We start from the raw sequence: 17117 nt of genomic DNA, 5'->3' as shown, positions 1-17117 counted from the left end.
CCGCAGCAGAGAAGGTGAACAGGAAGAATTCCCTTTATCTACTTCTCACTTAATCTCCCTGAAACTTCAGCATTTTTCCTGCATTTACTTCCTAGCTAAACACCCTCTACATGCTCACAGGCACAATACACTGGTATGCAAACAATAAAGCCATTCCCCCCCACCCTGTGAGCCAAATTAATTGACTTCAGGTTCTAATACCTGTTAGATCCCTTGCAAGGGAAGCAGCCTGCTAGAGCAGGACCTCAAGTGAGACTTAATGAAAGAATTGTTTATGCATACTTGGGGTGTAATTTTCAAATACTTATAACTTCGGTAAATATAAACCTAGCAAAACCTTTCTAGTACAGACCAAATATTCAGCTTCAAACGTCCTCCATTTGGGGTGCAGTCCTGTTTTAAAAGAATAGGGTTAGGATTAAATTATATAGAGAAAAGTAAGTATGTATCTTTTTTTCAGGGACTTCTGAGGTAACAGCCACTGAAGAGATTTTGCTCAAACTTCCCACAAAAATTCACCCATTGAAACTAGTCCTGGAAAAATTCAGTCCAAAAAGGGTGTGAAACAACAGGGTGAGAGGTTGGTTAATTAATTGGACCAAGGGCAGTTGGGCACCCAAAAAGCTTGTCAATTTTTTCTCCAATAAAAGATATCACAACAAACAGGCCCCTATCCCCAAACCCTTGCTTCTTGCATATTATCTGAACCATCATGGTTATAGCCCCATACCTACCCTGCTGAAAGGTGAAAGTTCTGGAGAGTTATTATAACCCTGTGGAAATAGCAGGAAACAATAGATTCTTTAATAATCTTATGGTAGTGTTAAAGTGATGATGTTGTCACTGTGGTCTAGGAATCATGGGAAAGGAAACTCAGTCCTAACTATGCAGTTGGTCCAATAAAAGATATCAACCTAAGAAATCTTTGCCTCTTCAAGACTCTTAACTTTGAGCATTATCGTGATCTCTGGACTTGGCATGGGTCTTGTCACTGCTAGCTTTGCATAGGGCTGGTTAAAACACTGCTCCCAAGCCTGTGCTTTCAGGAGCTGCGTGACATGAGATCCGCAAGAACAAAATGAGATGTTGCTTGTGACCCCATGTTGCAAGGTTGTGTGGTACTAAATGCTTTGTGGTACTCAGGGATAGTTTAAGGACGTCCAAGTAGTAGTATTCAAGCAGGGCCAATGTGGTTCCCATTTTCAAGAAGGGGAGGAAGGAGGACCCGGGCAACTATAGGCCAGTCAGTCTCACCTCCATCCTAGGCAAAGTCTTTGAAAAAATTATCAAGGCTCACATTTGCGAGAACCTAGCAGGACAAATTATGCTGAGGGGAAAACCAGCACGGGTTTGTAGCAGGTAGATCATGCCTGACTAATCTAGTCTCCTTTATGACCAGGTTACAAAACGCCTGGACACAGGAGTAGGGGTGGATGTCGTATACTTAGACTTCAGGAAGGCCTTTGATACGGTATCCCACCTCATACTGGTGAACAAGTTAAGAGGCTGTGACTTGGATGACTACATGGTCCGGTGGGTGGCAAATTGGCTAGAGGGTTGCACCCAGAGAGTCGTAGTGGATGGGTCGGTATCGACCTGGAAGGGTGTGGGCAGTGGGGTCCCGCAGGGCTCGGTCCTTGGACCGATACTCTTCAATATGTTCATCAGCAACTTGGAAAAGGGAGTGAAGTGTTCTCTGTCCAAGTTTGCAGATGACACAAAACTGTGGGGAGAAGTGGACACGCCGGAGGGCAGGGAACAACTACAAGCAGACCTGGACAGGTTGGACATATGGGCAGAAAACAACAGAATGCAGTTCAATAAAGAGAAATGCAAAGTGCTGCACCTAGGGAGGAAAAATGTCCAGCATACCTACTGCCTAGGGAATGACCTGCTTGGTGGAATGGAAGCGGAAAGGGATCTTGGAGTCCTCGTGGACTCCAAGATGAACATGAGTCGGCAGTGTGACGAAGCCATCAAAAAAGCTAATGGCACTTTATCGTGCATCAGCAGATGCATGACGAACAGATCCAAGGAGGTGATACTTCCCCTCTATCGGCGCTGGTCAGACCAAAGTTGGAATACTGCGTGCAGTTTTGGGTGCCGCACTTCAAGAGGGATGTGGATAACCTGGAGAGGGTCCAGAGAAGGGCCACTCATATGGTTAAGGGCTTGCAGGCCAAGTCCTATGAGGAGAGACTGGGGCACCTGGACCTCTTCAGCTTCCGCAAGTGAAGGTTGAGAGGCGACTTTGTGGCTGCCTATAAGTTCATCACGGGGGCACAGAAGGGAATTGGTGAGGTTTTATTCACCAAGGCGCTCCCGGGGGTTACAAGAAATAATGGCCACAAGCTAGCAGAGAGCAGATTTAGACTGGACATTAGGAAGAACTTCTTCACAGTTCGAGTGGCCAAGGTCTGGAACGGGCTCCCAAGGGAGGTGGTGCTCTCCCCTACCCTGGGGGTCTACAAGAGGAGGTTAGATAAGCATCTAGCTGGGGTCACCTGAACCCAGCACTCTCTCCTGCCTATGCGGGGGGTTGGACTCGATGATCTATTGAGGTCCCTTCCGACCCTAACATCTATGAATCTATGAATCTATAAGCAGAGCTGGACTGGAACCAAATGAAGGGAGGGGAGGGCTCAAGGATCTACACGGACTTAAATCTGTTTGCAGCTTTGCACCCAACTCCAATGTAGAGCTCAATTAAGGTTATGCCCCTATCCATGAGGGGGGAAATGTCTTCACTGCTAGAACAGATCCTAGAAGCTGAAGCTAGGGCGGGGCTATCAGATCTTAAGAGACACCCTGCTTGGTTTGTAGGAGATGGTGGCAGGCAGCCAGAGGCAGTGTTTAGAGAGTGTTTTGCATTGTAAAAGCGCTAAGATCTGAAAGTTGGCAGAATGTTAAACAATTGGTTGTATCTGGGGCTAAAAGTCACAGATGGGGCCAACAACAATTTATGCCTGCTAAAGAAACACCCCCTATCTGTTACACACACACATCCTGACACATCACACCTGCCTCATGCGTGTCCTAATGACACACGTCCTCACACAGGATGATACACACCCACTCTCACACACATATCCTGACACACACACTTCTCAAGTGTCCTAATGACACATGCACATGTGCATCCTGACACATGCACCTTTCACACACACACGTCCTAATGACACATAACCTTGTTCTGACATCCCCTCATACACACCCACCAATACACGCTGATCTTGCACACAAGTGACCTGACACCCCCACATCTTTCACACCAGTCACTCCCACACATACACACATCCAAATGAGACACACCCATCTCACACAAACGTGCCCTGAAACACACACCCATCTCTCTCACACGATTCCTCATGACACACACGTCCTAATAACACGTGCACCTGTCTCTCCTACACATATATACACGTGTCTTTATGACACACTCCTCTCTTTCACTCTCACACGCACCCCGCCCCACCCCACCCCCAGGAGGCAGACTCCACGCCCAAGGGTGCTGAGAGCAACACTGCCCAGCCCCCACCGCTACGCCAGAGCATGCGCACTGGACCCGCGCCGGCTGGGTTCGGACTCCATTTCCCAGGAGGCGCCGCGGTCCTGTAGCGGTTGCCTAGCAACCGGGTAAACGAAGGGATGGAGGAGGAGGCGGCCGCAGGTACCGAGCGCCGGGGCGGGGGTGGGGGGACCCCACGGGGGAGAGGGCCGTACCATTCCGCACCCCCTCAGGGGGGCCCGCCCTGCTCCACACTGCGCCCCCTATAAGGAGACCCGGCCTCGAGCGGTGCCCTACAGGGGACCCCCCCCCGCCCCCTCCTGCTCCCGTGGGGTGCCCCGTGCAGGGGATCCCGCCCCTGCTGCCCCAGGGGCTTTCTGAACTCATTGCACTTTCTAAACTCGGCTCCCCATTACGTGTCATTTTTTTTGAGTGAGAAACAAGGGTTTTGGGTAATATCTGTAATAGATCTCCTTTCTATCCTGGAGCTTCCATGTGCGCGTCTAGTTATAAACTGAGCCGCAAGTTGGTATTGCACACAGCGGTGCACTGAAACCACCTGCTGGTAGAGAAATAACCTCCCTGTAGTTATCACGAGTAAATACTACCTTGCCATGAAGAATTATGCTTATAAAAAAGAAATCAAAAGACATTGCCGTACCCCAGCTGTCCCCAATCTGTGGTACGTGTACCACCAGTGGTACACAGACAACCTGTCAGTGGTACATGTTAACAGATTTATTTTAATTACTTTATGTGACAAAAATTTGCTGGTGATACTTAAGATTGTATCGTTTTAAATTGGCGGTGCGCAGTCTGTCAGAGAACTGCAGCCATACGCAAAATACAAGAGCAGAAAACTATTCCTAAATGGGGAGGGTCAGCTCTAGTTTGATGGCCCTGCATATGCAGCCTGGTCATCCCAAAAGGAGTTCTCTCCCTCTTTACCTCCTCTCCCCAGTATCTTTTCTTAAAGCCTTCTCCTGAGCCACAGTGCAAAGGCAGAAGGAAATTGAACTACGGTTAATATTTCATTCACTAGGAACCAGATAATAGTGAACCAACACCCCCCCCCCAATCCCTGCTGTACTTATATATATAAACACAAACGTGCTGTAACTTTTCCTTAGAACAACTGCAAAAAAACAACTCCTTGCCTTAAAGGAGGCAGGCATGCCTGAAAAACAAGCCCTTCTCTTACCAAAGTTCATTCAGTCTCTGTTTTAACTGATAGCTGTATTTGCAACTTGTTCTGTCAGGGGTTGTTATCTGATTTCCTAAAAGGGCACAGGTTGCAAGTACTCTTATTCAGAAAAAAGAGCTGCATCCCACAGCTAGTGCAGTTCTTGTGAAGTTGGGCTCCATCTGATTGTCTTGTCATGCATTGATTGCAGGAAGAATTGTAGGGCACCACAGGAGACTTTCCATTTGACCTACGGCTGCCTTTCAGCTCCTCTTGGCTTAGCTGAAACAAGCTGTGCCTGCTGTTTCTCATGACCACGTTCAAAAACTGCTCCTTTTATTACTTGCTGCAGCTGCAGTTTTACATTTCACTGCTATATATTAAGATCCTTTATAAGTTGTTCTTTTTATTGCAAGTTAATGAGTAACTGCTGTGTTGGTGTGACCTGTTCTGTGTTTCTTCTTCACAAAAGGCCTGACAGTAACCTTTATTCACACCAACAGATTTTAACAGAGCTGAGGATTTGGCTTATATGACAAAAGAGCATCTGGATGATGTGGAGAATAGACAGTTTTAGCAGCTAATGTCAGAATTGCGCATAAATTCTTTTTTATTTAACATGTAAATATCTTATACATATGTAACACATCAGCAAGGTGCAAAGGCAGCCCGCTAATGCGGTCTTTCTGACACAGGGGTGATTCTAGCTCTGGGACTGCAACACATGCATAGAGGGTTCACAAGAGAAAGGAATAGGACAGCAAAAGATGGGAAAGGGCTCATACAAATGCAGGCAAAGGAGGGAAAGGGGAAAAAATGTATAACACTGGTTGTTGGAGAAGTTTTACAGTTTTACAGTTTTACAGTTTTACAGAAGTTTGAAACAGTTTTACTTCTTTATTATCTATAATGTGCAATCATACAGGTACAGCAATATAACCTACCTAAAAAAGGATGCACAACCCAGAAGAATCTGAGAACCACTGTTCATAGTGACCAATTATTCTCTTCCTCTACTGCAAAGGGAGAGGTTTGTACAAGGTTGCTGTGCCTGAATCTTGCTTGGCTTATCCATCTTCACAGTCTATTCCAGAGTCTGGTCACACGAACTTCCAGCAGGGATGGTGCAGGCACCTACCCTGAGATCTTCAAAAGGAGACTGGATGCACAACTTGCTGAGGTTATTTGACCCTAGCAGTCTTTCCAGCCCAGAGCAGAGGGGCTGGACCAATGATCTCACAAGGTCCCTTCCAGCCCTAAACGTCTGTGAATCTGTGAATCTTTTGTATCTCAGTCTCTGATTAGATTTCTTGCTCATTCAAAGCCCAACCCCTAGGGAAGGGAAAGTGTTTTCCATCTCTGCTGCTCTCTCCAGAACAGGGATGGGCAAAGTACAGCCTGCAAGCTGGATTCAGCCCACCAAGGAATTCTATCTGGCCCGCAGCAGGTTTTTTGGACCCACCTGGTCCAGGCATGGGGGGCAGACTGGGCCATGGTATGTGTGGCCAGTCCCGCCACCCCTGGGCATGTGGTGGTGTGGGGGCAGCGTGGCAGTTGGATTCGGCTTCCTGGCAGCCCCAGCAGTGGTGGCTCACTTTGCCTGGCTGCCGCTGCCAGTCCACCATGCATGCAGAGCTGAGGGTACTGGCTAGAGTGGGCAAGCAAGTGGGGTCTTCATGGAGACTGACCTGAGTCCCCCATGGGCTGCGTGCTCTTGGCAGGGTGGATGGGATGGGGCCATGGGTGGGTGGGGAGCGGCATCTGGGAGTGGGATGGGTGGGCAGGGCTGGGGCTGGGATTGTGAGGCAGTGACAGTGTGGGGCTGGGAGCTGGGGCAGAGCCATGATCCTGGGGGCTGGGGCAGAGCCATGATACACATCCCTGCGATAGGCGCTGGTTCTATGGGCAGGGATATGCAGGGAGCGGATAACAGCTCTGCCCCGGGTTCTGGACCCTGGGCCCATGCTGTTACTGCCTCATGATCCCAGCCCCAGCCCAAGCCTCAGTCGCCTCTCACTCCCAGATGTCTCACCCTGCCTGCCCATGGCCCCATACCATCTGCCTGGCTGAACACGGTCACCACCCCTCGATTCCGGTCCTGCCTGCCTGTCCCACTCCTGGACTGCTCCCCACCTGCCTGCAGTCCCATCCCACCTGCTCAGCTGAGTGTGCGCTGCCCATGGGGGTCTGGGCCAGTCTCTATGGAGACCCCGCTTGCCCACTCCATCCAGAGCTCTCTGTTGTGGGAATGGGACAGACGGGCTTGGGGCTGCATAGGATCAAATGACCCTTCCCCACCCATCACGGCCGGTCAGCACCCTCCTTTGCTGTACCATGCCAGGTCACAGGTGAGCCCCCACCCTGCCACACTGTAACACATTAGCAACCCCTGACCCCAACTGCGCTAGGCTGGGTCAGCAACCCCCTGGCCCACAACAGATCGCCAAAGCTCCTTCAGTGGCCCTCCAGTCCAAATAATTGCCCACCCCTGCTCTAGAGCCTCTTGACTACTGTGAGAAGGAGGGGATGCAACACTTCTTCACCCCATGTTCTGTGGTTGTGGGGAGGGGGAGGTAGGATTTCTCCTCTGCTACACTTGTGCCTTAGGGTGAATAACTTCCCTCATAAACAGCCCCAAAATCCACATATGCTGCTGCTTTAGTTTTCCATAGCAGCAACAGGTTTATAAATGCAGTGCAGTACTATGAGTAATCTAATTATAATCTCTCTGGGATTTTCAATAGCAGCCAAGAAAATGACCAGTCATATTAATTTCATCTTGCTGCTGTTTGGCAAAGCTGTAAACAACACTGCCCAGACTCACAGGTGGAAGATTTTCTTTGTCATCAAAATTACTAGAAGATTAATTCTTTTAAGAAGGACAGTTTAAATTCTGCAGAGTTTCCTTTGCTTGTACCTGCTTCTGCCCTTTAGGAGCGCTGTGAGCTAGTATTGTAGCAGCCCTTTAATAAAAGATGCAGACTAAAAGGAACATGTAGTGATTTGCCTCAATGGCTTGCTTTTGTTCATAAAGAAAAAGAAGACCCTGCAAAAGACAGCCCTGAGGTTGCGGTACCTGGAGAGGAGTTCAACCAACACGAATTCGCAAATGGAGGAAAGTCAGGCACTTCCAAAGATGCTGAAGCAGAGTTGGTCTCAGAGAAGGTGCCTGAGCCCTCAACAGAAGGTGAGTAAAAGCTTCCACTATACAGTAATATAATGTTTTGGTCATTAGATAAGGTCTCCTTTCCAAAGGAAAAACTCTGAACATTATAAACATGAATGTTTAATTTAACGCTATGCGTCAAATAAGGGAATGGATATAGGGTGCTCTATGACTCTTCAGATCCATTTCTACAAACGTTGTTACAAGAGCGCTTGATTTACTTCATGGCCTCTGTGCCTATCCAGAGATTGTGTAAGTTTTGATTTTAGTCAAAACCTTTTGAAGCCACCAGGTTACCTAAAACGGTTTGTTGGCTAAGTGTGGGTGTGAAGTCAGAAATTAAATCAGACAAGCTTGGCATAGCTTTGACCTGCTCTACTCCATATTCAGCTCATCACTGATTCTTACTATAAACACGTAATTCTATAAACATTGGGTTCTGCCTCCTTTTTTCTGAGCCTCTCAAGGTGCTGAATAGAAGTTGGTATTATTATTTCCATTTCAATTCCTGGGAGCTGAGGCATTAAAAGGTGAAGTGTCTTACCCAAGGTCACACAGGCAGGCAGTGGCAGGGGCAGGAATAGACAACATCTCCCCCTGCACAGATTTTCTGACTCTCACTCTTTGGCCCTAACTGCCAGATATGCTTAGTTTAAAAAATAATAGAAGGCTTCATTATTGTGATTGGTTAATTCGCTGACTCTTACACATTTAAAATATCAGCTTCAGCACTGTGTTTACCTCAGTATTGTGTTTATCTAGGTTTTTGCATTTAATTAACTTTTTCAGTAAAGAAAAGGGAAAAACACAGGAGGGTAACACAAATAAATAAGATGTTGCCTCAGTAAATTTGTTTTCACATTATTAAATAATCACACCTTTGAATGTACATGCAACCTCAGGGCAGGCATTGGGCTTGTGACCAAAGGGAGAACAACATTTCTGAACCTTCTCATTACATTTTACATCTATGAGTTAGTATTTAAATGCCACCTTTTGACTACATAGTAGTGCTGTCTGTTACTACTCAGACCAAAATCTTGTATTTAGCTGCACCAATTTGGACTTTTAAAACCCTTCCCTACCTAAATATCAAATAGGTAAATAGTATTATCATTGTAATGTTTACTGAGACCAACAGAGATGAAGTACCTGGTACAAATTTACCACAAGCAGTGGAAGGTTTGGAGCTAGAGTTCAGGTCTCTGGACTCCCCATTCTTAACAAGTCTAGAGATATCTCTTTGACTCACTTTGGCTCTTTAAGTGGAGATCTTTTTCCAGTATTACCAGCCTCAAAGATTCAGCAATCATTAAACAGGGTCAGTGAGATTTGGTTAAGGATCTTGAGATTAAAAGGTAACTGCAGTTTCCACTTTTTTTGGCTTTTGGCTTTTGGCCTTTCTGCAAACATGGTTTCAGATCTTTCTCTGCATTTGTGGCAACTAGAAGCTTTTTTTACTATTTTAAATGGAAGCAGTGATTCACGATCCCAGGAAATGCAGCTTTAAGAAAAAAATACCCAGTAGTAAAGGACTTGCAGTAAAATCATGAGATATGGCAGCATATGCTATGAGACTTATAACCCTCCTATTAGATCACCTAAAAAGATTAACGAGATTTTTTTTTTATTATGGGGAATGTAACCATGCACACATGTAATCTGAGTAAATATAGAAATATATTACTGACATTGTTGATCTGTCTGTAAGATGTGCTCTTGTTTTTTAAAGGAGAGAGGGAAAACCCAGAGAAAGAGAGATCTGATGAGAAAACACTTGAGAATTTAAACCAGGAGAATCAGGCAGGATGGGAAAAGTCTTACATATCTAGACTAAGTACAGACAGTCAAAAAGCCTGAGGCTGAATCGATTCAGTCTTTGCAGGTTAGTCTAAACTGCGTAGATTGAACTGATAAGCAAGTGAATAGACATTCACTTTTGATTCTGGAAATGCAGCCACATGCCTGCAGTGGCCTAGGCCAGAAGCTGAAGGGCACTAGAGCATGCCTCCCTGCTCAGCTGGAGCAGACAGTTTCAGCCAAGGCTAGCCCACCCACCCCACAAGGGGGAGGGGGGTTTGCAGGAAAGGTGCAAAGCATCTTGGGATGCTAGGGGACTGTGATTTAACTTGAATCTGGAGAGAATGCTGGAGAGCAGGACTCCGAGATGACTTGAACTTTCAGCAGAAGGTAGGATGAATTTCCCAAGTTTACAGGGAGAATATATTCCAGTTATTACATCATTTCCCCATTCTCTCAGTATCCCAGTGACATAGTGGTTGGCAGTACATTAAGCATTTAGTCAGGAACTTGCATAGCTCTTAAGACTTTTGTCTTTTTAGACAAAAGTAGTGGTGACCAGGATGCAATTCATCAACTCCTTACCAGTAAATGTGAATCACCAGCTGCCTCTTTCTCCTCCCTTAGAACTTTTCACCCAGTTCCTCCTTGACCCTGCTCAGTAACGGCACATCCTGCAGGAGCTGTGCACTTATCTCCGTGGCCAGAAGTTCTCTCTCTTGATCACTTCTCTGACATCCCATGCTTGTTAGACGTGCTTCTCCAGTCAGAGCTGCAATAAAGGCCTTTTTTTTTTTTGGAAGGCTGTTCTCAAAGCCCTTGGTTACTTAACCCTTTTCTAATCATTGCTTAAATTGTTACTTTCATAGATATGTCTTGTCTAGGTACTTTGGGTCCAGCTGCTATTTCTGTGCATCAGTATATGATGTTAGCATGAAGATATGGCCTGTCAATAAGCCTGGTGTGGCTCTTTGAGGGTATTTTCTGAAGCTTTGTCACATTATTTCTTGATGTTTCACTTCATTCTTTCTGTTGATGCAATTTTTTTTCTCAGAATGTTCTCTTCTAAATAGTAAAGCAGTTCTAATCAATGAAATGTCCTCTGAATAACAGGAAGTACATTGCAAGACAGGAGGAATTGTAATGCTTCAGAACTGTATGTGCTTTATTTTCTAATCATGGCAAGTACAAGCAAAATAGGTAAATTCAGTCTGTTGGAATCCAGTCTTAAGAAATGAAAATTATCCTAATTTTTCTTTGTAGAGGAAAGCAAAAGTAGTCCTTCAAAGGAACTACCAGTTGAAGGTGGGATACCACCGCCAGAGGGAGAGGAAGAAGGTATAGAAAAGTCTGTGGAAAATAGTGAATCTGATAGTAGCAGTTTTATGCGTGAGTACTGTCTAACACATTATTTAGATTTAAACATCTTGCTACTTCCTGCATTTTTTGCCTACTGCTGTAAGACATAATGTCATCTAAAACCATTGCATCCAAATTGCATTAATTATCTTTCTCTGCTTTTTCCCCCTGCTGGCGTGCTCTTTGCATTTCACCGCACTAACCATACAGCACATTCCACTTTTTTCTTTCCACAGTCTCTCTTCACTCCGATTTTTGTAAATCCACAAAAATTGGGAAAGGGAATTCATTTTGAGGAACCAAACTTGGAATTATTTTTACTTCATTGTTGTATCTGACTAGAATTCACATTGTTATTGTTTTTTAGTAATAAAGTTTCAGTAAAAAACTGTCCAGAGTGATCTGTCATCAGTAAGACTTTGTTAGTCTTCAGGGGACTTCAGGGGACCTTGCCATATGCAAGCAAGCAAAGAACTGAATGCCTGTACTGATTATTTAGTATAATGACGTATGTGCAATATCTACTGAGGCTATTTGGGTAAATGTGATGTCTTTTACAAGACCAACTGAATAGTTGGAAAAATTGTTCTTTGCGAGCTTTTGGGCTCAGGTGTCCTTTCTGAGGCACGAGGAAAGTCTGGTGGTCTGTAGCTACTCTCTATGGTTTGAATAGAACCATAAGCCAATATGCAAAATGCAGGTCTGTGAAATGCAAATGCTTGGCATGGAGGATCAGAGTGGATAGGAGTTAATAGGTGAGGCAGGTTGGTGGGAGGGGGGAAGAGGAGGGGGGAAACAAAGGAGGGGAGTATTCACAGGTGATAGAATGCAGCAGGGAAAGTATAGAGTGGTTACTTGGGGTTATTGGATGGCAGGAAGGTTATACTGTGCCATAAATCCAAAGTCAATATTTATTCCATGATTTTTTGTATCTAATACGTTTATGAAGTGAAGTTCATTGTTTTGTCTATGAAAAGTGCTTTGTAAATTCCCTTTGAGGATCTGAGACCAATAGGGCTACAACCAACACCCCCAATATCTACTGAAGCCTCTGACTTGGCTTAGTTTTTAAATCTAACTGGGTGCATCTACGCATGCAATTAATCAAAGCAATACACTTTGGAGCAGTTTGAGCCATGTCAAAGTATGTCCGGCCTCAACATCGACATGTAAGCTTGGGACAGCAGGAATTTGAGCCAGTGCGGAGCAGTTTATACCAGGGCCACTCAGCCCTGGGCTCTGGGTGGGACTGTCTAGGGCATGAGAGTGCTGAAAGTATGGAGCCATGTGGCTAGGTGGCAGGCAAGAGTCTGGCCTCTGGCTGCCTGGGCTGACCAGGCACAATTTATGCCTGTGGTCAGCGTCTATGGGTGTGTTTAATCTCAGTAAATTACCCCACCATAAGATAGTACTGTCCCCTAACTGCAACATTAATTAGTTTACTGTGGCCTAATACTCTTGCACATATAAATGGCAATACTTTACTCCACAGCTAATTAATCTAGTCTGCAGTTAAGCACTTATGTAGACGTGGCCACTGTGACCTAAACATCAAGTGGAGTTTAACTAAAATTGTTCCAGTACAATTAAGATGGCAAAATTTAAGTTCAATAAAGATGAATTATCTTACAGATATAGAAATTTTATTCTGTGCATATAGGACCTTAAAGTTTCAAAATGTTCTTATTTTGCAGGAATATTTGTTGTAAACTTAGTGGAGGAATTAGTTTCTTGCAAAGTTAGCTGATGCATTTTTGGATGTGGAGTGCCTATTACTTTTCTGAGGAAAGGAAAGAACAAGGATTCCACTTTTGCAGTTAAGTATAAACATCAGTATCATAAGTAAAACTTTTCCATGCATTCCCATTTTTGAACTATAGAGGAAGATGTGGAGGAGCCTGAAGGTGCTGAGAAACATCCAGAGCCAAAACATAAACCTGAGAAGCTGGAAAAGAAAATCTCTGAAACCTTCTTCTATAACTATGAAGATTTGTGCTCACGACCATTTGTGACTTCAGACTCTGGGATACCCAGTAACCTTCTTGTTCTCATGTATCCTTCCTATCCAGCTTTGTGTGGACCAAGAACTAGGGTTTTCATATATGAAGTAGTCAGGCCTTTTCTTAGAATAGTACAATATAATCAGAAGTCAAAGGTCCATCCAAGCTTGACAGTTTACTGAGCTAGTGGGGTTAACGCAGGGTAGTTTCTGTAGCCAGTGGCATGCATAAGGGAATGACGAGACCTATATAATAACCAGCCACCTTTGAGTCCCATGGTCAGCTGAGGAGTGGCATTCAGGATGAGTCTCAAGCTGATACCTTTGAAGCAGTAGTGAAAGACCTTGACTTCTCTGTTACCACATACCCTATTTCCAAGATGTCTCCCATGAAAATGTGTGGTCATACACATTGATATAGAACTAGTGAGCTTGAGGTCTGAATTGTGCCATTCAAGTTTAAATTCACCTTGAAATATAAGTCTTGAGTGTTGATTTTGTAGGCACTTAATACTGGGCAGACAGTTTGCTGCCATGAGTAATTATTATTATGGATTATTACGTGTCCCGCCCTAATATGGCCGTGCAGGGAAATATGGAGAGTAGGAAACATCCTTGCTTGTCCACATCGCAGACCTGCAAAGAGTTACACTTCTTTGTAATTCTTTGCAGAGGCAGAGGCAGTGAGATATTGCATTGGTTCTGTGTCTTGCCTACAGTTCACTTCCTAATAATTTGATCAACTTCTTATACTCCCTTTGGAAAAAGAGCATTGGGGCATTAGGTTGCCAGTTACTTGGGAAGCCATAGAGGATCTGGATAGGCCACCAAACGCAGATTGTGCAATGGAGTTAGAAGGATGGAAAACCAACCTTTTGAAGGTTTCACTTAGGTTTTCCTCATTTATAAAATCTTGGTTTACCATAACTCTATACTGAACACAGTCTTAAAATAAATCTTGACCATCCAAATCAGTATTCCCATTCATGTTTGTTCTGGTACTTTTATTGTTATTGCCTGGAAGAAATTAAAGTAGAAATCTGGGATGAATTATTTTCTTTATTAACTTGTTGTCAGACACTCTTTTGGTTATGACTGCACCAGACAGGCAAACTTGCAGGTGTTGGATAGTCAGACACTGCTCTACATAGCTGGCAATCAACTTGTACTCCTAGACATGAAAGCTAAATATCAGAGTTACCTCCGGAGCAGCAGTGGTGGAGGGATTGGTGTGATCACGGTATGGCTTTTTATTTCCTACAGAAGAGATTCTTTTCTAGAGGTTATTCATAATAGTGAAAACAGTTTAGGTGTCTTAAGGCTGGGCTTTCCAACTTTGGTGTTGCCAGGGCCTGCATGCAATACTAGCATGCAGCCCCCATGCTGCAGATAGCATGGGGTGTACCCTAGGGGAGTGGGCTCCTGGGATCCACCCCTATGTGCAAGCAGTGCTGGTGGTACACAGCCCCACAATATCTGCCCCACACTATATGGGCAGTGCCAGAGGTGTGTGGCTCTGTGACAGGACCAGCTCCAAGGGTGGCTGTAATTCCCCCTAGTGGCCAAATTACCTGTCTCTCTCAGGTCTTCAGGGTAACTTCCTCACTGTCCGACTTGATACATCTTGTAGAAATTATATTTTACGTTGGGAGGCTGTTTCCCAAAGTCCCTGAGTGTGTGCCCCCTGGGCCCACGTGGCCTAGCTGATTGGGCCCTGTTGGCCTCCAGCCATTCCCATAGTCATTCCCATGCCTAGCATGTACCACTCCATTATTTTTTGTGGGACTTGCCAGCCCTGTCTGTACTCTTTTCCTGTTGGGCACTAATCATTTTGTCTGAGCCTTGGCCTTCTTCTGATCTTGGCTCCTTTTCTCTTGCTGAGACCCTTAGCCCTGGTCCACTGTCTAGGGCTGTGGCTCCCTGGCCCCATTGCATCCCTTCCCTATACAGGACTTAACACAGAGTACACCCTTGGCACCCTGCTGCGTGGCCTCCAAACTTCCCCCATGGCCACAACCTGGTCTTCCAATTATAAGCCAAGACACCAGCAAACTGCTTCTGTTGACTTGACATATGTCAGTTCAATGCTCGGGATCTCAATATTGCACTGTTAGGCAGGAAGGTGTGATGCCAAATTATACACATGCACACAAATTACGCATACAACACTATGGGTCCACACACACACGCACATACACACAAACACGCACTTCAGTGGTGGCTGTGTGTTAACACTAGGGGGTACCTGGGGTCACTTGGTGCCTGGTGTTATTTGGGGTCACTTGGTGCCCTGGGGTTACTTGGGGGTGAAGGAAAATCCAAGAAACCGAGGAGGTGAAGAAGCGGAGCCAGGGGATCAAGCCAGGGCAGCAGAGAGAGAGCGGAGCCGGTCAAAGAAGCTGGGAGGAGCTGCAGAGAGGTGAAATGAGGGGCAGTGGAGGAAAAAGCCAAGAGCTGGGAGGTAAAAGTTGGAGGAGGAGGAGGCTGGGAGGTAAGGAGCCGGGAGACACAGAAACCGGACCGGGCTGCAGGGGCCAGAGAGTGAAGCTAGGAGGTGATGAGGGTTAAAAGATCAGAGAGCGGGGATGCCTAGAAGCAGAGGAGCTGGGAGGCAGAGGGCAGAACCAGGGCTGAAGCCAGGAGGCAGGTCGGGGTTGCAGAGAGCTGGGAGGCAGAGGGCAGAACCAGGGCTGAAGCCAGGAGGCAGGTCGGGGTTGCAGAGAGCTGGGAGGCAGAGGGCAGAACTGGGGGGCGCTGGGAGATGGTGGGGGTTAAAAGATCAGATAGCCGGGGAGAGAGAGAGAGATGGGAGGAAGGTCAGGGGGCAGACAGCAGAGATTGGAGCAGGGCTAGGAGATCAGTAAGACAAAATCCAACTCGGGGTTCCAGAATAACAGTTTTATTAAACAGGCAACACACTATACATCCCTTGAAGTTATTGGTTCCCGCACACACACACACACACACACACAAACTCTCCCATACGCTCACACAATGGTAGCAAGAGAGGAAAGGCTTAATGGAGGGATTGAGGTCAAGGTGTGCAGAGACAGAGCTCAGGTCCCTTGCTTGGGGGAAGAAGGCAGGTAATAGCTACCTATCCCAGGCTGAGAGTTGATCCTTGATGGCCAGCTGGGGTCTTCTCCAGCAAGGTGTTGTCCAGAGGGGGTCGCCGGTAGGGTCTCTGGGTAGATAGGTGGTGTGGCGTAGTGTTGGTCCTCATGGAGAGGGCATCTCATTGAGGTCACACTCTACCACCCTTTTTATAGGGAAGGGCTACCTGTGACTCCAATGGGCAGGACATGCCCAGGCAAGGGCCAGTCCTGTTCAGATGTCATACAGTTCCAGGTGTCCTTATTGTCTGGTGGGATACAATGATAGGGTTGCTGGTTTCTATTCTGTTCTTTGTTTCCATGTTACTGGTTTCTTGGAGGGTCTTTAGCTTTCAAATATTGAGTTTTGTCTCTGATCCTGGGAGTAGGTCTGTGGTTTCAGGGAGAGTCAATGCAAGGCTGTGGTCCGGTTGCTAAGTTGATGGTCCGGTCATTAAGTTGATGGTCCAGTCATTTGGCAGGAGCTATTTTTAGGCCTGCTACTGTTATGTCTCAAGCACCCTCATTCACTCTCATTCATCCAGGAACCAATTTACATAGGAGAGATAGATAGGAGTCACAGCTGCAACACAATTACAATAGGGTATGCCCCGGCAGGGGACACAAAGATGGAAACTTAACATTACAAGATGGAGGCTTGATATTACTTTGGTTAACTTACAGGAACAGGCCTAAATCATACAATATCAATATAAAACAATAAAAATCAATACAAACATAATAGGAATACAATATAAACCAGTAAAAATCAATACAAAAATAACAGAACACTATTTACAATATAAAAGGGGCTTGTCACAATAATGGAATACAGAAACTTATCTATGGCTTCTTATAACTACTTATAAGGGATAGAGAGGGCAGAGAGAAAGTCAGAAATGGTTGGGGAAGGGGAGGGAATGTATTTTTAAGTTAAAAAAAAAAGTAAAACTGGGGGTTTTGCTACACTTCCAGCTAAAATCAGATATCACTCTGGGTCACTGACCCCC

General features: G+C 45.6%; 1 protein-coding gene across 2 annotated transcripts in view; it reads left to right on the top strand.

Annotated features, from left to right (window-relative positions):
* CFAP44 (cilia and flagella associated protein 44) overlaps nucleotides 1-17117 on the top strand; it is a 67223-nt gene that overhangs the window by 767 nt on the left and 49339 nt on the right. Inside the window, exons 1-5 of one of the 2 annotated variants that reach the window (XM_019476159.2) lie at nucleotides 3588-3670; nucleotides 7726-7878; nucleotides 10921-11046; nucleotides 12897-13068; nucleotides 14093-14255. In XM_019476159.2, coding sequence (XP_019331704.1) covers nucleotides 3649-3670; nucleotides 7726-7878; nucleotides 10921-11046; nucleotides 12897-13068; nucleotides 14093-14255 — 636 coding nt within the window. In that variant the 5' untranslated portion in view covers nucleotides 3588-3648. Of the gene's footprint in view, nucleotides 1-3587; nucleotides 3671-7725; nucleotides 7879-10920; nucleotides 11047-12896; nucleotides 13069-14092; nucleotides 14256-17117 lie in introns of those variants that run through there. The other variant, XM_019476161.2, reaches the window with a different exon arrangement.

The sequence above is a fragment of the Alligator mississippiensis genome, chromosome 1 (genome assembly GCF_030867095.1).
Source record: "Alligator mississippiensis isolate rAllMis1 chromosome 1, rAllMis1, whole genome shotgun sequence".
NCBI lineage: Eukaryota > Metazoa > Chordata > Crocodylia > Alligatoridae > Alligator > Alligator mississippiensis.
This window is presented reverse-complemented; position numbering and strand designations above follow the sequence as displayed.